This window comes from Corylus avellana, chromosome 6 (assembly GCF_965113065.1).
Source record: "Corylus avellana chromosome 6, dhCorAvel1.hap1.2, whole genome shotgun sequence".
NCBI lineage: Eukaryota > Viridiplantae > Streptophyta > Magnoliopsida > Fagales > Betulaceae > Corylus > Corylus avellana.
The window spans coordinates 24162360-24183956 of record NC_142495.1 but is presented as its reverse complement, the minus strand read 5'-3'; the positions used below and the strand labels follow the sequence as shown (position 1 = coordinate 24183956).

The 21597-nt window shown below is 36.2% G+C and overlaps 3 protein-coding genes and 1 pseudogene across 7 annotated transcripts; 2 read left to right on the top strand and 2 right to left on the bottom strand.

Moving 5' to 3' along the window:
• Positions 1–343: 343 nt before the first annotated feature.
• On the top strand, positions 344–3821 carry LOC132188443 (MEF2BNB-like protein). Of its 2 annotated transcripts, none has more exons than XM_059602890.2 (2): positions 344–587; positions 2377–3821. In XM_059602890.2, the coding sequence occupies exon 2, from the start codon at positions 2377–2379 to the stop codon at positions 3223–3225; it is 849 nt and encodes a 282-aa protein (XP_059458873.2). In that variant the 5' UTR covers positions 344–587; the 3' UTR covers positions 3226–3821. The 2 variants fall into 2 exon arrangements, with proteins under 2 accessions (XP_059458873.2, XP_059458869.2); XM_059602886.2 differs by having other exon boundaries at positions 2349–3821.
• A 678-nt stretch (positions 3822–4499) lies between these two features.
• On the bottom strand, positions 4500–10203 carry FLD (protein FLOWERING locus D-like protein). Of its 4 annotated transcripts, XM_059600942.2 has the most exons (7): positions 9649–10203; positions 8131–9543; positions 6917–7678; positions 6780–6825; positions 6380–6522; positions 5936–5984; positions 4500–5175 (listed from the first exon to the last, which is right to left on the bottom strand). In XM_059600942.2, the coding sequence occupies exons 1-6, from the start codon at positions 9920–9922 to the stop codon at positions 5953–5955; spliced, it is 2670 nt and encodes an 889-aa protein (XP_059456925.1). In that variant the 5' UTR covers positions 9923–10203; the 3' UTR covers positions 4500–5175; positions 5936–5952. The 4 variants fall into 4 exon arrangements, 3 of the variants coding, with proteins under 3 accessions (XP_059456925.1, XP_059456924.1, XP_059456926.1); XR_009440777.2 differs by having other exon boundaries at positions 6366–6522; positions 8131–10203; XM_059600941.2 differs by having other exon boundaries at positions 8131–10203.
• Positions 10204–13050: 2847 nt separating this feature from the next.
• On the top strand, positions 13051–15718 carry LOC132188857 (cytochrome P450 704C1-like; annotated as a pseudogene).
• Positions 15719–17896: 2178 nt separating this feature from the next.
• On the bottom strand, positions 17897–21500 carry LOC132188734 (coiled-coil protein). Its single transcript, XM_059603265.2, has 5 exons — positions 21326–21500; positions 21208–21239; positions 20465–20694; positions 18387–18516; positions 17897–18293 (listed from the first exon to the last, which is right to left on the bottom strand). The coding sequence occupies exons 1-5, from the start codon at positions 21486–21488 to the stop codon at positions 18153–18155; spliced, it is 696 nt and encodes a 231-aa protein (XP_059459248.2). The 5' UTR covers positions 21489–21500; the 3' UTR covers positions 17897–18152.
• Positions 21501–21597: the final 97 nt, after the last annotated feature.

Here is a 21597-nt window from a genome sequence, read left to right as displayed (position 1 = left end):
GAGTTAAGTGAATTTTACCCTTTTATTATCTTCTAAAACTGACTCAACAAAATGAAACAATTTTGCAATAATTGAAGGGCAATAGAATGCTACAATTCTCCTACTGAAAAAGATGCTTTAGTAATTAGATATTATATTAAGTTAAGAGAGCTAATCCATTTTAAAGTCTGTATCATAGAAAAAAGTTATAGGGTAGCATTGCTAAACTTATAAAGTATAAGGACTAAAGAGAAACTATATCCAAAGGTAGAGGTCTAGAAATATAATCTGATAATTATTTTTACTTTTATTTATTTTATTTAATCAATTAAAAGAACTACAAAACCACTTAAACCACCTTAAAGCGAACAGAAGCGAAACTTGAAATTGTCTTTTTATGGTGTTGGTTGAGCTGAGGTAACTCGTGAAAAAAAGACACAGATAGAAAGATAGGTGGATATAGACGAGAAAGATCAAAGAAGCTTCAACAAATTGCAAGCATGAACCTGCCTGCTTGACGACCTTCAGGAAAGCTTCAGAAAGTGACCTAAATGATCAAAAACACGACGATTTTTCCTCAGTAACACTTGGCCTTCTTAGGGTTTCCTGTAAGTCATTATTACTCCCATCTTTCCCATTGCATTTTATTTCTTCTTTGATTTTCTCTATTTAAATGATTTTTTTTTTTTATAAAAAAAAAAAAGAACTGAAATTTGAGAACTGGGTTTGTAGGATTATGTAAAATTTTCAGGTGGGTATTGATTTAAATGCATAATCTTAACGGTTAGGTTCTTCTTTTCAATGGAAACTGTTTCAAAGCAGAACGATTTGTTGTTTTGATAATAAATTTCATTAAAGATAACATATTTGCCTTTGATCTTAAGGCAAAATATGGGTTGAGATGAGTAGAGTCTTTGCGGTGGGAAAGAGCTGAACTCAAGGTGTTTGATGTGGGAAGTATAAGAAGATTGGCATGATAGATGATCACATGGGGTCGAAATTATTGACACTTTATTGATATTTCGAATTTATGATCTTGATTTTTTTTGATGGTTTGGTATAACACATACACAAACTATTAATTCAAACGAAAGAAAGAAAAAACTATAAATACAAACCAAATATATTCCTAGTAAGGTGAGACTTATGGGTAAATGAGATTAGTATATTACTATTTAATTATTCTTTCAGGAAAAATGAAAATCATGGAGGACAAATAAATCCTTTTAGGACTCAGAAGTAGACCTACAACTCTGGGATCTAATTGTCTATTGGAGAGGAAAATTGTTCTGTTGGAAAACAAAGGGCTTTCATAGTCAAGAATTTTTGTAAATAATCTAAAACTTTTAAGAGGAGATCTCTTCATAATTCTAACATAGAGTTTGCTAATTACAGCTTTCTCCTAAACAAATGCCTATTATGAGATCTCTTTTTGGATATTTTCCCTTGTAATGATGAGAGAAAAAAAAAGAGTATGAAAATATATGCTTATAATTGCACTAAACTTTGAAGCATTTGACGATTCTGAATTATGACCTTTATATAAACCAAAAGCAAAGAAATCATATTTTGCCAAATTTGCGTTTCCAGCCTTGAATCTCTCAATGGTGTCAAACCTGACTAAAAATGTCTAAAACATATCACTTTCTAATAGTAAGGGCTAGCATGGCTAATACTAAAATAGGACATTTGATGACCGACTCTTGGTCTAGGAAGTGATCATGCATAAGTCTTTGTAGGTACTGGAATTTGATCTGAAAGTGATAAAATAATTTATTCCAGGAGATGGTATTGTATATTTGTAGGATGATCTCGTAATACTTGGCAAATGAGCTCTGCGCATGAAGTAAGGCTACTTAAAACCTAGAGACAGGAGTGCGGTGAGTCCTATTCAAGATGGAGTCAGTCATATTGTAATGCTACTTCCAAATTTTTCCAGATACATGTTAAACTCCCCCATATGATACCAGCTGATACTTCCACATGCAGAATTGTTTCTCTGAAGTAACATCAAATGTTCAAGTGAAGCCATTTTTCTTATATAAGTTATGTAAGTCACAAATGTTCAAGCGACTTATTATTTTTTTTTTTTATTCTTTAAAAAATAAGTCAAATTATGGATCAAGTCATTGTATCCTGCATTTGTATGTCACCTGAATGGGGGTGGCCACTTCCTTTATGTTGGATTTGAATACAAGTTTCTTATATGTTAATTCATATAATACGTGGGCTAATATAACTAATTTTTCTGATAATTAGTAAAGATGGATAAATCTACTAAATTGATATCTATTCTTATTATTTCATTTTGCTCTCCTGTTTCTCCCCCCTTGAAATGCATTTGCTTCTGAAACTTTTTGACAAACCAGTGATGAACTGCCATTTGCTTTGGAAAAGATGCATGGGTTCTCCACTGTTGATGGCTTCGTGGAGATAACTGAATGCTTGGCAGAGATGATTAAATACATTGCAAATGAACCCTCAGTAGGGCTTTTCTATGTTCAGCAGCATACTCAAAATGCTGTGCCCAACACCATTACTCTCAAGAATAATGTTGTGGATAAATCTCGAGAGATGACTTTGCACGCCGAAGATTCAGAGGATTCTATCTCCATGGTGAAGTCAATGAAAGAATGTGGATTCCCCATCGCAGATGAGATGATTAGAGACATCAAGAAATCTCTAGTGATCATGTCAACAAAACAACCAAGAAGAGGGTTAATCCATAACCCAGCTTCAGGTTTTCAGATGGGAAGAACTAGCTCTTGGGGCCCAGCCACTTGGGGTCGTACTACAGTGTTTGCCCAAGGGGATAAGGAAAGAAGAAGTAGTTATTTTCAATCTGTCTTTAAGTCAGCAAAACAAAAAGCCAGCAACTTCAAGTGGCCACAACTTGATCCACGAGAATCAATACAGACCGAGGGTGAGAAGCTACTGCCATATCCTACTACAACACTCTCAGTGACCTCTGCTAGTACAAGCTCATCTTTGCTGGATGTGGAAGTAGATGAGCTGCCCTTGTCAAGTCGGATTGAAGATGAGCCACTTCAAGAAGAAGAAGAAAAAGAAGAAGAAGAAGAAGAAGAAGAAGAGAATGATGTCAGCTTACCAAGTCCTAATTTACTGTCGGTTCCGGAAGACTTTGATGACTTCAAGGCTGATAGAGAAGCGAAACTGAATGAGTGGTTGGAAGGGACTGACAACTCAGAAGATCATAGAGACGAAAGTGATGCAAAAGGGCTTTAGGTTGACAACATTCAGCCACTTCAAAATTATCTCTGGCTACAGATTATGTACAAAAGGTATATGGTGCTATGAGATATTCATTTTTGGTTTAAGGGTGAAAGTAAGAAATGTCTTCTCATACTTTTGTTGGTTCTATAGACCTTGAACACCTCACTGTAGAATTGTGATACCCACAAGTGTACTATTGAAAGATATGTCGATTTTCAATAGCATGGATCTGCAGTCTCTGAATGGAAAATAGAATTGGGCATCTGCTTTCCTAATCAGAGAGTTGAACCTTTTAGCAGCTTAGCATAGCATGTCACAATGGCCATGGATGGCTCCAGAAGCTAAATCATTTCTGCGGAAGTGCTACAAATGGATTTGATGCTTCTGCCCTTAAAGACAAGTTTCCAGTACTCGCATTTATTATGTGGATTAATGCTGAATGATGGGGTAATAGCTTTCAAATGCACTTTTGCACTTTCGGTTGTTTAGAGATGATCGACGTTGGACAAGATGCTTGAAGCGTGCTGGTCTTGGTTCGTTTTTTTTTTTGAGCTAATGTAATAGAAGGATATTGATTATTGGAGGAATAATGGAACGAAAGACAAGATATTGGCTTTGATTATGAAATAAGCTTGAGAATCACAATTACATAATAATAATTAAGGAAAATACAATCAAATTGATCTTCGATAATTCCCTCTAAAGCCTTCTCCTTTTTTTTTTTTTTTTTTTTTAAAAAAAATAAATAAATAAATTATACCCTCCCCAAAGTCAAATTTGCACACCTCAGCCCACAACAGCTTTTTCCAAAATTCCTGCACTACTCAGAGACTCGGGCTTTCAAACTCAAATTCAACAGACTTCTCCAAATTCTTGCAGACCCAAGGATTCAGGCCCTTAAATTCAAACACAACAGCCCTTTATTTTAACAATGATTTTTTTTTTTTTTTTTTTTTTTTTTTTTGTTGGGTGGAGAAGGAAAAGGGAGAGAAAAATTCGAACCAATGACGTTCGATTCACAAAGTGTATGAGCTACTCTTTGGGGACTATTTTAACAATGATTGATCCAGAGATTGGTTAAGATTGGCAGATTTGTAACATGCTTGTAGAATAAAAATGTAGTAACTCACGTTACTATTAATATATGTTTCAATTGTTCCCTCGAAATCAATATAGACCTGTTTTGTACGACAATTAAAACAAGATTTAAAACTAATAGCATTAAAAATTTACCATAACATAATAATTAAAAGAAATAATAAGACCATAGTTTAAATATTTGAATCAAACATAATTCATCCCACCATAATCTTAAATATCATTTTTTTTTTTTTGTAAGCTGAGAATATTGTTGACAAATGGAAATAAGGTTTGATTTGCCATTCACACAAAATATGAGAATTAGCCACAAGACCATAGTTTACATATTTGATACTTCTCAAGTAGAGGCAGTTGCACCAACATAAATCCGACCATGACTCCACTTGTCAAAAGTGAAGGCTCAGCCATCAGCCGTCCTCATCCATCCATCCTACAATCAGCTCGGCAGCAAACTTGTCTCATCTGAATGGCATTTCTGGGCCAACATTGCTCTCAAGAGATTCACCAGCGGCTTGATCACAACCACTGAGGTCTTGATCACAAGCTCCAATCAATTCACAGGCATCTTGAGAAGATGCCTTGCAGACTCTGGGCAACATGAAGCCAAACAACCGAGAAGCCTGACCCTTGCTCAATGTTCACTTTGACATTGCATTTATCACCTTACCAGCAGAGAAGACAAACAGCAGAGTGGTCCTCCTGCAAGTAGCATAGTCATCTTCAACAAGCTGATGAAGGCACTGGTAGTGATCCGGCCAAAGGTCGTGAGTAAAAATAGCAATTATGAGGCCGGGAACAGACTTGGTCACAGATTGCAAATTGGCCCTTGTTGATAGATTCGGAGGTGAAGAGCAAATCCTTCTATAAATTTTTTAGGTAGGATTCACAGAAAAAGAAAGAAAGTTAGTTCTCAATAGGACAAGGACAGAGAGCTTACATCTAACCAAGGAAGTAATGCCCTTGGGGCGGCTGCACTTTTGAGTGGGGCTGGGGGAGGGGATTTGTGGCTCTTGCATCTCATACCCAAAAGAAAGAAATTTCAACAAACTAAATTCCGAAAGAAAGAAATTTCAACAAACTAAATTTTATTTAACTTCAGTGGTTTTGTTGTCTTCATATTCTCTGCTAGTCTACTAGAAATCCAAGTAAACAATGAACAAATTCCTTTTCCGTGGAACACCCAACCATGCCATTAAACTGATTCTTGGAAAGAACTTGCTGAAGTCACTGGTATATGGCCATCATCCAGATCTGGTCCCAAGCATGTGATAATACATTTTTTTCACTAATTAAATATCTTTATCTAAATAAGAGACTTATTAACATACTAGCCACTAATCATTTCAAACCCATAAAAACTGTATGGCATAACATGCTTAATACTTTGCAGTCAGATCCTCTTAACAGAAGGCAATGCCTTATCAGGTTACATTAAAATGGAAATTAATCTTTGCAAAATTGCATATTTGACCACTTAGGCCCACCAAAGCTGAACAGCATTGAGACAAGTAAAGCAGGTCAGGGACACAACATTCTCCAGCAAACAGGTTACAAGGGAAAACAGTTCTACGCATAAAGACTAATGCTCCTGAAGAGCCAGAAACAAGTTATGACATCTCACCTCTCAAGTCTGTCTACTCATTGTTTCAACATGTCACCTTGATTTTGCCCTAACAAAATATGAAAATTAATATTAGATTCTATTCTTCGAAACACTTGCTAGTGTCTCCTTTGAAATGGAAGGATAATAAAGCCACTGCTATAGTGGATAACATAAACTTGTAACCACAATGCATTATGATATAGTACTTACAAAAAAAAAAAATAATAGTAACTTATCAAAAATGCATTATGATATAGTAAAATTCTTCTAACGTTGTTTTCTGTGGTTTTTGGCTGTCCCCAGTATCTCCTTTAAAAAGGGAGGGAAGTGAAGCCGCTACCCCAGCGAAAAATATAAGCTGGCAAGATGCATGAGCAATGGAAGGATATTTAAATTAGATTTTTTTTTTAAAAAAAAAAAAAAAGAAAAGAAAAGAAAAGAAAGATACCCTCTATATATTACCTGAACCAAGCGTGTCAAGAAGCATTTGATCTGCAGGCCTGATTTCCTCTGACGCCCTAGTTTCCTCCGACACTTTACTATTTACCACATTTGAATTAGTAGGCGCTGCTGGCCCATTGCTGCTACGCACTATTTTAGCCTTTCTGGGAAAATTACCAAGGATAAAATGTTACTTTTACATCAATTATAGTAGAATGGATATTTGAGATTTTTTTTTTTTTTTATTGACAGGAAACTCCCTCAAGGTAGGGCCAATTCGTGTACCCACCATTGAAAGATAAATCCCGAACCCGAGTAACGCACCCCCATCACACGGATTGGTTAAATCTGGCAAAAGGGGGTGTGGCCCCAAGGAGTTGTTGTATCCAAGCAATTAAAAGTTTTCAAGATCAGCTCATACCTCACCATTTTTCGCTTCAAAATGCCCGTGTTCAGCTTTGATGCCCCTTTTCCAAAACCATGAAATACATACATCAAGTTCTACAAGAAGTAAATATAGTAAGTATGAATTACAAAAGTAAAGCTCCAACCAAGCACCTGATTTGAGCGCCAAAGTAGTTGGAGCAGGTTTGCGGTTGCCCCTCTCAGCCTTGATGGAAGCAATCACAGAATCAGCAGTAGACCCGAGACCTTTTCTTCCCACCAGCTTCACCCCCAACTTTTCACAGAGGTGATTCAATCTCATTTCATCACCTCCTCTCACCTCTCTCAGCTCAAGTGCCTGTTGTCTTGATAACAAAGTGTAAACATGAAGCTGTTGCTGATGATTAAAATGTGACTGAAGCTGCTGAAAAAGTAACTTATTTGAATGCTGTTGATCTGGTTTTGAACCTTCATGACTCTTCTTTCGAGGTTCACTAAATGTCACTCTCAAAATTGCTGCTGACCTGGGATCAGCATTCTTCTGAGCAAAAATAACAGAAAAGCTCCCAAATTCTAGATCAGGCTCCCTAAATAAATCTGCAAGAAGGGAAGCACAAGAATGGGCATTCTTCGATGGACTCCTGTCAATCTTTTTTCTCAAGGTCCGAGCATTAGCATAATGAGCCATATTTGAAGATTCTCTTAACCCACTGACAAAAGCTCCGTGCATAGTTGCTGGGTATCGCCTAGTGGTGGCCTCCCCTGCAAAGAAAAGCCTTCCATCTCCCACACTTTCTGCCAAAATATCATAATCATCTCCTGATGCGCCAACTGCAACATTAGAGTAAGAACCTAGACTGAAGGGATCACCACCCCATCTGGTACAAACTGTTTGGATAGGCTCCGGAACAATGATTCCTTGCGGTTCAAAGATACCTGCATGCATTTATTCCCAATTTTGAAAAACACATTCCTCACCAGTAATATTCAGATATTTAGCTGAAAACTTTCACGATTAGGATAGGAAAAAACTCTTCATCCAAGAAAGTATTCTTGTTGTAATACACCTTTTAGAGGTACAGGAAAAAGAATATTGTTTACCATCTGGTTCTTCTGAATGAGTCAATGACTATGGAAATGTACATATTATCACCAAGAAATGGTACAGAAAAATATAACAATTTAAGGAAGTTTGCAACTACCTCTGATCTACTTGAGTATTATGCATAGAGGACACAAATACTAAGTGATTTTTTTTTTTTTTTTTTGACAAGCATAATAACTGAAAAATGCATGACAAAATAGTCACTTTAATACTCAGAAAATAGGATAATTTTCTGAATAAGATACTTTAAACACAAACACACACACAAAAAGAAATAGATTACCCTTGAGAATTTGAAGAACACGGGTCACTGCATCTGTGGGGGGCATGCTCTCAAACTTGTGAGCCGCTTCTCCTGCTACCAGAGCAATCAAGAGAGGACCACCAGCAACTGTTGCATAGCTATAAAAGAGAAAGAACTCCCCTCGACGGCTTGGATCATCAGAAAGATGCCCAAAGGTATCAAGATCAGTGCCCCAAAATACGTGAGGAAATAGCATTGCAACCTTATTCAACAACCCAAACCCCAGCCTCTTTATCCCATCAAGCTTTCTCTGAGGCAACTCTGGAATAAATTTTATGGACCCACTCTTTAAAACCCCAAGCGGAACTGTGCATAGGGCCATGTCACCCTCAAAAACCTGACTCCCTGCAATGACCTGCACACCATCACTACCATACCTAATGGTGTGTACAGTTTTCTCATATAAAATTGGCACATTCTCAGCCAAAGCATGAACCAGCCTTCCATTCCCTCCAGGCAAGAAGCAATGGTCCCCTCCCATATCATAAGGGTCATCTTGGTCCCAAAATGCAAGGGAAAGCTTTGAAAGCAAACCGGCATTTGCATATTCCAAATTTGCAAGATGCCAGTTAAACAAGTTCATCTCCTCAGCATTCACGGCATCCCCATAAACCTGCCGGAATGTTTCCAATGCTGCACCAAGAGATACATCTACTGAGACCTCCCCCATTAACTGCCTAAGTCTACTTGCTTTGTCCAAAAGACGGTTAAAAGCAGTTTCCACCTTCATATCCATATCAGGGTCAACTGGCTTTCCATCCAAACTATATAGTGGGCACTTATCTCTCACCTTATGAAGCGGATAACCCAACTGTCGAGCAACAATCCCAAGTGGATTCCCTAAAGTACCTGTCAAAACACTACCCCCTAAATCTGCCGCTGCACACAGCCTATTCCCTCCCTCCATTTTCTTTGTATAAACTCGCCCACCTGCTCGCTTCCTACCCTCTAAAACAGTCACCTTGAACCCAAATCTCATCAATTGCCGTGCAGCAGCCAGCCCCGCAAGCCCGGCACCAATCACAATCACATTCGACTTAATAAGTTCAGCCGGGATCTTTTCCTTGATCGCTGGTGCAACCCCAAAATTGATATACCCATGTGAAACTAAATAATTATAAGTAGAGTCCAAAAGAGTATGACAATGTTTAGGTATAGCATCAATAAACATCTCTTTAGTGACCCAATTTGACACATTCTCACGCCATTTTGCGATAATGTGGTTCCGGATAAGAATGTAATTGACTTGCTCGATCCCTCCGATTAAAGGGACAACCCCGGCATCGATTTCCTCCTCAGTGAGTGAATCGGCAGGAAACCCAGCCGAGAGAGCAATCAAGGCCTCGGCCGTGGATTCTTTATTTATCACGATGATCTCATCAGAGGTATCGGCTACAGTTTGAGTTGACGAATTAGGGTTTTCTACATTGGGTCTGAACAAAGGAGCTGAAACTGAATTAGAAGTAGAGGAAGACGAAGGGAAAAGACCATTATTACCGTTGAGAGTGACGTTAGGGATGAGAGGAAGGTGAAACGACGTTGCTTTCCGTTGAGGCCGGCCTCGCCTTCGCTTCTTGGGAACTGTGAATGAGAGAAGATGGCTTGGTGAGGTAGAATTAGGGTCTTGGATTGGGATTTGGGTTGGATTATAGGGACTCGAATTAGCATTCGGATTAGGATTAGAGTTAGGGTTTAGTGGAGGTGGATATGGAATGAACTGGAGAGGAGGGAAAGAAGAGAACTGGTCTGGGGTTTGATCAAACGGATTCATCTTTGGGCCTTTGGAGAGAGAGAGAGAGGTAATATGGTGATGGAGAAGAAGGAAAGTGGCTGTTTGGTTCCCGAGAAAATTTGAACGGCGAGGGTTCAAGTACGCCGATACGTCGGAGTTCGGAAACAGTGCGGTATTTTGCTAACGCCTCTGATATCGCCACGTCAGTACTTTAGATTAAGACCTGGTGGGTCCAGGCGCTAGATCGACTGTAGAATAGGCTGCACAGTTACATATTGGTCGTCGGACCAAAACCCTGGTATATGGGGACTGGGGTTGGTTTTCTGTGCACAAAGTCATAGCAAGAAAAGAAAAGAAGTTTTTTTTTGATAAGAACATGTCATCTTCATTTCATAAAAGGATAAAACACCTAGAGTTCAAAAGAAAAGAAAAGAAGTTAATAAAATTTTTTGTTTTAAATATCAATTAAATAATTAAATAAATTATTTTTATTATTAAATTATCACTTATATTAAATGTTTAAATTTTTTAAAATATATATATTTAATCAAACAAATTTTAAATTGAGGATTCCATAGAAAAAAAAAAAAAAAAAACTCAAGGAAGAAAGTCCAAATTGGAATTATGATTTTTGGATTAAAAAATTTCGAGTTCAATGGTTCCTGATAATTTCCTTTAGGAGTTTTTTACTGGTCTTCTATTTTTGGTGAAAGAAAAATATACAATAACTTCAAGAGTAATGTTAAGGACCATCTTTTTATCCTCATAAATAAGGGTATCAATACCGTTACGATTAGCAGTTATTGATAATAACCGTAACCACTTTAGCGGTTAGTAGATTTCACTAACCGCCGGTTAGTGGTTAGTAAAATAGGTAACCGCCCGCTAACCGCTTTTTCAAAATTAGGCTTTTGGGCTTTTTTTTGGGCCTTTTTTTTTCTTTTAATTTTTTAATTTTTATTTTTTTTATTATAGTAGCATTTTTTACCCTCATTTGTTTTTTGTATTTTTAGTGCCTTCTTAGGCCCAATTGCTATAAAAAAGAGCTCATATTAAAAAATCAAAAATATTTGACCCCAAATTTACATTTACTTGTACTTTTAAAAAAAATTCCTTAAATATTAAAGCATAACCAGTTAACTTAAAAAATAAAAAATAAAATAAAAAATTCAACACAACGTATAGAAAAAGTTCAACACAACATATAAAAGAAGTTCAAATAAAACATATGATATATATGATTATATGTCATATTATATATGATTATATGTATTATTTGTTATTATATAATCATATTATTTAATGATCAATTCATCATGTGATATAATTATATAAATTATAGTGATAATATTACTAAAATTAGAATGATAATGTATTAATACTTCAATTGTGTTTATAAGTAACACATTGTTTAATCCAATGTCAATTACTTAATTTAATATTATACGAATTACATTATTATTGTACATTAATAATATGAGTCACTTGAATAAAGTATTTGACTTGTCATTGAATCATATGATTAGGTATTGATATTATACATTTATATTATTCATATGCATATTTGTATAATTATAATTTATAACATATATAAACTTATAAGTTTATAACATACATTGAAACTAAGTCTCTAAGTACTTAATTGTTGTATCAGTATGAATTGGTATACTTATGACTTATGTCATATTATATATGTATAATTTGTTATTATATAATTATATAAATTAGAATGATAATACACTAATACTTCAATTGTGGTTATAAGTAACATATTATTGAATCTAATGCCAATTACTTAATTTGATATTATACAAATCACATTATCATTGTACATTAATTATTTGAATTGTCATTGAATCATATGATTAAGTATTAATCTTATATATTTATATTATTCAGATGCATATATGTATAATTATAATTTATAACATATATAGACTTATAAGTTTATAACATACATTGGAACTAAGTCCCTAGATACTTAATTGTTGTATTAGTATGAATTGGTATACTTATGAGTTATGTCATATTATTTATGTATAATTTATTATTATATAATCAAATGATTTAATGATCAATTGATCATGTGATATAATAATATAAATTATAGTGATAATATATTAATATTCATGATTTAATTATCTAAAAAAAAATAATTGTGATTTAATGATCAAGTGATTATGTTATATGTATAAATATTATTATAATTATAATTATAAAAATATATTATATAAAAAGGCGGTTAGCTGTTACGGTTAGTAAACCCAATAACCTCTAACCGCTAACCGCTAGGCGGTTATAGCGTTTAGGCGGTGAATACAGTTAAGCGGTTATAGCAGTTAGCGGGCGGTTTCTAACCGCTCGCATTAACACCCGTACTCTTGATGTGGTTTTCAAAATCACCATTGGATCTTTCTAGCTTCAAATCTCTATGTGGGTGCATGAGAATGAAAACTCGTGGACTTTCATAAAGATCATTGTTGTGGACCTCACTCTTCCGCTAGATCTAGCAATCTGAATATCCCGCTCACTTAGCATAGGCCCAAGCTTAAATCTCATTATTGTAAAAGGCTCAATGAAATAGCTCATTATATGACAATAATCAAAAGAACTTGGGATTGCTATGTAGCCAGTTAGGGATGAAACTAGAAATTTAATTTTAAGGAGGTTGAATTATAAGAAAAAAAAATCTAGGGGCCAAAAATAAGAAGGAAAAAAAAAAAAAAAAACCCAAATTATTATTTTTTCTAACAAATTTAAAAATTAAAAATCTACTTTTTACTCTCGCCCTGGTTCCATTCTATTGATTTAATCATCAGAATGTCTCCGGTCTCCATAAAGACTGCTAGACTCGGGTAACTTCTTTTTCTATTTTACATTATCACTGGTCCGGCGGTCTGTAAACTGTTCTAACAATGGCTTAATTATGATTCAGCATGACTAAAGGAGGGCTGATTTCAACACATAGAAGTACATCTTGTCTTTTGTCCTCTTTGAACATAGAAGGTAGCACTTATATTGGAACTCAAATCCATGAACCCCTAGGCCTTTTGTCATTTTTTCTTCCACCCGGCCAGGGAATCACTCCAGCCATGAATAGTCCAATAAATGAACTGACACCAGTTTCCTCTATATAATTGAGCCCTTCTTCATTATCCAATATAGCTTCCATGGATTTCCATTCCAACCCATTCTCCATTTCTTTAGCTCTAATCGCAGCTCTTCTCTTTTCCCTTATCCTCTTTAGGGAATTGCAGCAAAAGCATAGGAAGAAGAAGTTACATCCTATTGGTGGCACCATATTTAACCAGCTTCTGAATTTCCATAGGTTGCAGCACTATATGACTGATCTTGCAGGGAAGTACAAAACCTACAGGCTGCTCAGCCTTTCTAGGAGTGAGATTTATACAACAGACCCAGCAAATGTTGAGTACATTCTGAAAACAAAATTCGAAAATTATGGCAAGGTATAACTTGATCCAGAGTTTGCATGATATGCTGACAAGAAAAATAGAAAATTGTATCAATGAACTGGAAAAAGTACATGTAAATACTTATCTATATACGTTAAAAGATGTAATTAAATATGATTCTGCTTATCACAATGAAAATTTGACAGCTAGATTTTTCATAATTACCATAACTTTAGCTTCTTCTTTTCTGTTCTTTTATTTATTTATTTATTTTTATTTTTATTTTTATTTTTTTGCGGGGGGGAGGGGTGTGGTAAACAGTAACAGCCGAACTCAAGACCTATTCACACCCAATGGATGCCACTACTGCTCTGCTATGCAGCACTGGCATATTCTCTACTCAGTAGATGATAGAAAAGAGGAAAGAATATAATTTTTCAACTCTTTTCCAAACTTTGTGCAGGGTTGGTACCATAACAGCATTCTGAAGGATTTATTAGGTGATAGAATTTTTGTAGTTGATGGTGATAAGTGGCGCCAACAGAGAAAATTATCAAGTTATGAGTTCTCTACTAAGGTAGTGAGGAACTTTAGCAGCATAATCTTCCAAAAGAATGTGGCAAGGCTTTCTCATATATTGTCTGAAGCCACTGTTTCCAACGAGAATATTGATATTCAGGTGAGTTTGCTCTACTCAAGATTTGAATATGTAGCCTTTCTGATTTTGCAGAAGAAGTAACCCCTATTATGACTGCAGGATCTCTTCATGAAATCAACCTTAGATTCAATTTTTAAAGTTGCATTTGGAGTAGAACTAGACAACATGTGTGGATCAAGTGAAGAATGCGCCAATTTTGTCAGACCTTTTGATGATTCTAGTGCATTAATCCTTTGGAGATATGTTGATATCTTTTGGAAGATGAAGAGGGTTCTGAATATTGGATCAGAAGCAGCACTGAAGAAAAATATCAAAGTAACTGACAATTTTGTATACAAGCTAATCCATACTAAGATTCAGCAAATGCATGATTCACATGATGATTCAGCTGTAAGCGCACTACCTAAAATCTTCAATATGGGATTGAGGGTAGTGGCATAATCTTATTGTCTCAGTTAATTACTCTATGCAGATGAAGAAAGAAGACATTTTATCAAGGTTTTTGCAAGCAAGCAAGATAAGTCCAGGATACTTGCGAGATATTGTTCTCAATTTATTGCTGGCAAAGACACAACAGCAACTACTCTTTCCTGGCTCATTTACATGCTCTGCAGGCATCCTGCCGTGCAAGACAAGGTTGCAGTAGAGGTGAAGGAAGCAACCAACACAAAAGGAATAGATAATTTTGCTGAGTTTGCAGCCAGTATGAGTGAAGAAGTTCTGGAAAAGATGCAGTATCTCCATGCAGCTATAACTGAAACTATCAGACTTTACCCCCCGCTTCCCGTGGCATGGAAAACATTATCTGTATGCATGTTTGAAATTACATGCAATTTTTCTTCAACAAATTTCCTCCTTGAAACCCATGTGTGGATAATTAACAGGAAAGGGCTGACAAAGTTTTTGAAATCTGAAAAGCCTTTGGCATCCAAATAGTGGGATGAAATACGAGTTATGCCTACAAATTCCTATGTAATGTAATTGACTAATTGTAATACACTTTTGTGTTGTCACTATGGATTCTTCCCCTTCAGTTGATCCCAAGAGTCCAAAATTTTACTACCAAAAAAAAAAAAAAAAAATAGCCCACCAACATGTAGAACAAAGTCCAAAACATGCATCAAGAGATCCTCCTAAGCCTAATGCTTACCACTATGGGAATAGGCAACAATAGCAGGTCCAAGAAGACTTTGCTGTCTTTCTTTATATGTTACAAATTACCATTATGGTTCCAGCTTTTTACATTATCTTCATTAATTCCCTTCTTTGTGTACAGGATGGAAAGATTTGCTTTTCTGAGGATACTCTGCCAGACGGTTTTAGTGTGAAGAAAGGAGATATGGTGGCTTACCAGCCATATGCAATGGCCAGGATGAAGTTCATCTGGGGTGATGATGCAGAAGAATTTCGACCAGAGAGATGGCTTGATGAGGATGGTGTATTCCGGCAAGAAAGCCCTTTCAAGTTTACTGCATTCCAGGTTAATTAATAGATGTTTTCTCTAACATGTCAAACTTATATATCTCATGCTGCAAGCTTGTTAAGAGCTCTTCAAGTCTCTAATGGTGTTAACAGGGTGGCCCACGAATCTGTCTGGGAAAGGAATTTGCATATCGGCAGATGAAGATCTTTTCAGCAGTCCTGTTGGGGTGTTTTGTGTTTGAATTAAGGGATGATAAGAAAACAGTAAATTACAGGACAATGATTAATCTTCACATTGATGGAGGTCTCCATGTTCGTGCCTTCAAGAGCCATGGAAGTTGACTGAATTGGATGCTCTATATATGTTAATGCTACGCATTGTATAATTCACTATGGAAGCAAAGCAACATCATCCAGAAGTGTTATATACCCAATAATAATAAGAGCAGAAAGTTCTACTTTTAAATGCCCAGACCAGCTCCCATCTATCTCATAAAATCCACATGTTGTCAACCACTAATGCTTAAAAGAAAATCCGGAAATGAGCTACTCTAACCAAAAAAACCACGAAGGAAATAAATGCATAATATCCTCGCAATGGCCTACTGTGAAAGCAATAGGATCCTGTGGATATAGGGGTAATTATCTTTTCTCCTTTTAGCTACAATGCATTGTCACTTTACCTCTATGAATTAACAACCCTACTACCAAACCCCATAAAACTATCATTTTGTGCCCAAAACCCCATTCCGTCAGTCATATGCGTTAACTCAGACGGTCAAAGTGACAATGCGTTATAATTCATGCGGGCAAAGTAATAATGCATTATAGATCATGGGGGCAAAGTGACGGGTTGACCATCTGAGTTAACTCCTTTGATCGACGGAAATGAGGTTTTGGGCACAAAATGATAGTTTGATGGGGTTGGGTAGTAGGGTTGTCAGTTCATAGGTACAAAATGACAATGTGTTGTAGTTTATGGGGGGGAAGGAAAAGGTGATTACCCCGTGGATATATAATAAAGATAAAATTTCGAATCCGTGTAAAGCGCATTTTTCACACAATGAATCGGGTAAGACTTTGGCTTCACCAGTAAACGTGACCCCAAGAAATTGTTAATATTCAAGGGGATTCGAATCTTAGACCTGATGAGGATGCCACCAAAATCAGTACCCTTACCACTTGAGCCAAACCCTTAGGAGTAAAAGACATGTATTTTACATGTTAGAATTACAATCTTCACTACATTAATGCCTTGGGGAAATTTCACTTGTACCTTTGAACTATTATGAAAATTTCACTCTTTATATCTCTATACTCTATTTAAATATTTTTTGTTTCTTTATTTACAAAACTACTTCAAATTCAATCGAGAGTAGAGAGAGTGGGGATTAAAAAAGTCGTTTTTTTTTTTTTTTTTGGCTTGGTTGAGTACTACGGATTCAACAAAAAGTAGCTAATTTGGAGTGCCCGATGCAGCATCTTTTTGGTAATTTTTTTGCTTAGGACTACCAAATTATATATATTAGTTTTGTTTATTCTCACTTTTGCTAACCCTATTAAGATATTTTTCACATTTGTCTTTGTCTTTGTATTTGCTGGCGCCCAAACACAGTGAGATACTTCATATGTTTTGGTCTTGGAGAAGTTGCTAAATCCAGAGGATCCTTGTCCGTGTTAATGTTGGAATCCGACATCTTGTCTAGGTGAAGGGCTTAAATTAAGATTGGAGTCAAACGAAGTCTTGTCACTACACTATATATTTTACTCAACTATCTAGGCATTTTATGCTTTGTCCATCAAGGCTTTGAACATATTTCTCTGGGAAAATTATCGATTTACTTCTTGTGGTTTTGTAGTTGTATCAAAAGTATGCTATCGGTCTCAAATGATCCTGTGATACTCGTTCAGAATTAATCGTTGATTGACACATTGCATAAGTGATTTGAGTTAACATGTTGTATAATTGCAGTTTTATCTCAAATTAAATTAACAAAAGAGAAAAAGAAAAAGTGGAGCCACCCTTCACTGAAAAAAAAAGAAAAAGGCCTAGATGAGAGGTAGTCTCCCCTCATTTGTCGAGGGGTGGCTGACCCCGCCTTGCACGGTGAGGTGAGGCCATCCCTAACCATTTAAGGCAAACAATTTATTTAAGAGATTTTTAAGATACTTTTATAACCCAATAATTAGTTTAGTAAACTAAAAAATATTTTTTTCCTATTCCTCAATTTAATATCTCAATCATTCGTAACATATTGGGATTATACTCAAGTATACTATGCCTTTCCCAACAAAATATACTTTTATGCCTTTCCCTTTACATGGAAATAAGTCTTGTTCAGTAACCGAATCCTATGAATGAGCAAACGGCTGGAATCATGACAATGGTTTCTTAATCAATGATCATGATTTCCAACATTCCACCTTCAAAGATTGCCGCCAAATACATTGGAGTTTGATAATCATATTTTGCATACAGACGAAGTTTGAGATCTTTGGTTTTTCTAATGCCACTTGAAATCCTGTTATCAAATCGGATAGTCAATATCAGCAAATTCCTAAAGGAGACACATTATAGGTGGTAATGACTCAAAAACATCCTCTCAAGTGAAAAACTATTTTGAACCTTGAAAGCTTGCTTTTGAAAAGGTCCACTGTAATGTGTACAGTACAAATAATACAAAATTTGAGAGATAGTGAGGCCACAAATCCTCAACTCGTGCAAACATAAAAGACATGGATTACAAAAATATAGGTAAGCATCATCTGAAACTGACTAAAATGCTGGTGAAGATGATGTCACGGGAGGCAGAAGTTGAATCCCTGGCCTCGATGCCCATCCTTTGCGATTCCTATATGCCTCGATTGCCCGCAACCGTATCCTCTCTTGCGAAGCAACTGGGGCATTCTTGAATGCCTTTGCAACAACAAAAGTAACAAAAAGAATAAAATTTCTTGTTCATGGAAGATCATGAATCTGTTATGGAACACTAAACATTTATGATGATACCTTAGGAACGGAAAGCAACTTTGGTGGAGCTTCAACCACTTCTCCAAATTTGATTTTCTCATGTCCAGGAAAGTCCAAATCCGCTTCCATCTTGTCTTTTTTATGTTTCTTTTTCCTCGCTTCCAAATACCTGTGCAGATTTAAGATGTAATCACATCATGGTAAGTACAGGCAGCTCGCCAGAGCTGAGTACAAAAAGTAATAGAACCTTTGGGCATTCCAACTCTGTTTGCTTTCGCAATGAACCATGATAAGTTACTCACTGCAAAAAGATTATTGACATTTGTGGATTTTTAATGTTCAACTAAGTAGTGAGCACATATCATATTTTCTTTACTTCTTGTGATATTCTGTTTTCCTTCTTATTAATTTCCAGAAATATATCCAGCAAAAACCTCAAACATCTCCAATGACTATTTATTTTCATCAAATTTTGACTATGAATCTATAAAAGTTAACACAAATTACAACATGAGTACTGCCAAAACAGGGCAAGTTCACAACTCTAGTATAGCATCATATATCATTGGCTTGAAACATATGGTATTTTGTGCAGACAACAGTTTTAAAACTTAGATGTCACATTCTACATATCCAGGCAACCAACCTTACAAGACACTGAAACTCTGAAAATTTCCTTGGAGTATTCAAACCTAAAATGTTGGACTTGGGCCTCGCATTGACAATCAGTACAGAGTATACATTTCAAAGATTCTACAAAGAACTTTCACAGCAATATAGTGTTACAATCCTAAGTGTCCCAAGTGGTTTAACCGTTTAAGTGCACTCGTAATTATGTGTCTTTAAGCTCTTAGTCTTAGGCATCCTCCCCTTACAAGCCGGTTTTCAATGGTGAGTTCTACCTAAGGTTTGTATAATTTAATATCAAAGCCAACCACCACGTTGAATTTAGGATCAAACACAGTTCGTTGAATATGGGATCAAATGGGTTGTAACTTTGCGGTCGAGTCACGAAGGGGGTGACCTATAAGCTGGGTTAAAATGTTTTAGTGTTAAGTCATTGAAAAATAATAGATGAGTGGAGTCGCCAAAAGAGAAAATTGCTACCATTTGGTTAGTGTCGATAGAGTGGGCTGTCGTGAACGCCAGCTGCAGAACGTGGTAGTGTGTTACAATCCTAAGTGTCGTACATAGCTTAACCATGTGTATATAAGCTTTTAGGCATCCTCTCTTGCAAACCCGAAGTAGAACTAACCCTTGAAAATCGGCTTTGCAAAAGAAGGGTGTCAGAGAGCTTATATGCACAGAGATAAGATCACTTAAACCATGTGGAACACTTAGGTTCGTAATATATGAGCTCCACCTAGAACTTGGGTCAACCAGCAAACAGAGAAGTTGAGAAGAAATTCCTATTGATGTCAACTTACCTTTTTGATACCACCAAGTTCAATAGATTCCAATAAAGATAAGGTTCCCTACTTCCAGTTCACAGAGAGATTATATACCCAATAGTTGGAACCATCATCAAGGGAGACATTGCAAATGCTATCATTGTGACTCATGGAAAGTGGCAAATTTTATCTCCAGGAAAGGATTTCTAGTATCCAGCTTCCTCTTTGGCTTCGGGCTATTTAATTCTAAAGCTGAATTTTCAATGAACAGATGTAGTACTACCATATTCTACATATGTTATTACATGCCCAAACCAGGAAAGGGTTCCACAAAGTCTATCCCATTTAATTTTTGAAGTGGTGCCAAAATAACCTAATTCACAACTATGGCAATAACAACAAATATACATACAAATCACAACCAAGGAATGTAAGAATGAAAACATATAGTAGAATTTATCTTGATTCTGAACTCTAAGTTAGATGTGTGAAGCACATCTATTACCGAGCCTCAGGATCAGAAATCCATGCAACTAAATACTAATGCATATAAGGACTAACTACTTTGCTCATTTTCAGATTGTGCTTTTACATGTTTGAGTAAATACGAAAATCATTCAAAATCAATAGAAGATAAAATAATGTGAAAAATACAGGCATCTTTTATAGTCACTAGGTTACTTAGGTCCTGAAGATGAAATAGTTAAAATAGAATGAAATGCTTACTTTTTCTTACGCTCCCGTCTTTTTGGATTGGTGTCCGGGTTATCCAGCGTCTCAAACCGAAGGTCATCAACCTTCATACTCTTTCTCTTTCTCTTTCTCTTTTCATTTGTGCTGCTTTGCACAATATCATCACTGTCATCTACATGTTGAGGTGTCCTCAAATGCTCATCATTACCACCACCTTTGATCCCACTAGCTCCTGAGTCCAATCCATCCTTTGGACGGGGTTTCTGTAAATATTTCAGACATATATAATCAACCAAAAGTTTAATGTGTTAAGAACTAAAAAGCTTGATAAGACTAAATTACAGTGCATGGGAAAACTACTTAGGGCATGAATACTGGGATGATAACTGCCACCGAAAATAAGAAACTGTGATTCAAACAACGAAATATGGAGTAACTAAGGTCACCCAAATCAATGCAGTCAAAATCCAATGCACAATCAAGGCAGTGCAACTTAGTAAAAAAATCTCTCTTCATTCTGTAAATTAAAAATCAATAAATATAACGGTTGATAATATTCAATCTTAAGGCGCTGTCCCCTAAACTCCCAAAATTCATGAATTCCATTCCCGTTATTATATTTATCACCTCTTTCCCCAACTATCATTAGGAGGCAGAAAAGGGTAGTAAGAAAAAGGAAATTGAGCTCTTCAGAAATCCAATCAATACAATTACTTGGTTTAGAATTTTGGATCAGTAATCAAAAGAGAGAAAATAAAAAATTAGAAGAAACATACTTTATCACCAGCATCATCCTTGGCAGCAGACCCTGAAATAAACAAGAAAAGCATTTGAGATACAAAAGCCTAAACATACACACATAAATGCATAGATAGGGGGAGGGGGAGAGAGGACCATGGGGTTTAGAGGAGAGAGCAGAAGTGAAGGAGATGAGCTTGCGGAGTTTGGAGGGGAGAGCGTCCACTTGGGAGGATTTGGGCGGCGGAGGGAGGCGGCTGTACCCTCCGTGCGCTGCTTTGTAGTTTTTCTCTCTTCTTCTCCTTCCTTTCCCTCCCATGTCTCTGGCGCCGACAACTACCAAAACCACGCAGGGCTTTAATGTTTAGCATAGGATAAATCGGACGGTCGAGATTCATTTGGATGATTTGAGATTTTGGAGTTGAACA

Excerpts from the sequence above, each read along its gene's own strand:
- LOC132188443 (XM_059602890.2), top strand. The coding sequence starts at position 2,377 with ATGCATGGGTTCTCCACTGTTGATGGCTTCGTGGAGATAACTGAATGC.
- FLD (XM_059600941.2), bottom strand. The coding sequence starts at position 9,922 with ATGAATCCGTTTGATCAAACCCCAGACCAGTTCTCTTCTTTCCCTCCT. Across the intron at positions 6,826-6,916 it reads TACTTTGGCGCTCAAATCAG|GGGCATCAAAGCTGAACACG; the intron begins GTGCTTGGTTGG and ends GTTTTGGAAAAG. Across the intron at positions 6,523-6,779 it reads TTGAAGCGAAAAATGGTGAG|AAAGGCTAAAATAGTGCGTA; the intron begins GTATGAGCTGAT and ends TAATTTTCCCAG.
- LOC132188734 (XM_059603265.2), bottom strand. The coding sequence starts at position 21,488 with ATGGGAGGGAAAGGAAGGAGAAGAAGAGAGAAAAACTACAAAGCAGCG. Across the intron at positions 20,695-21,207 it reads AGGATGATGCTGGTGATAAA|AAACCCCGTCCAAAGGATGG; the intron begins GTATGTTTCTTC and ends AAATATTTACAG. Across the intron at positions 18,294-18,386 it reads AGTTGCTTTCCGTTCCTAAG|GCATTCAAGAATGCCCCAGT; the intron begins GTATCATCATAA and ends GTTGTTGCAAAG.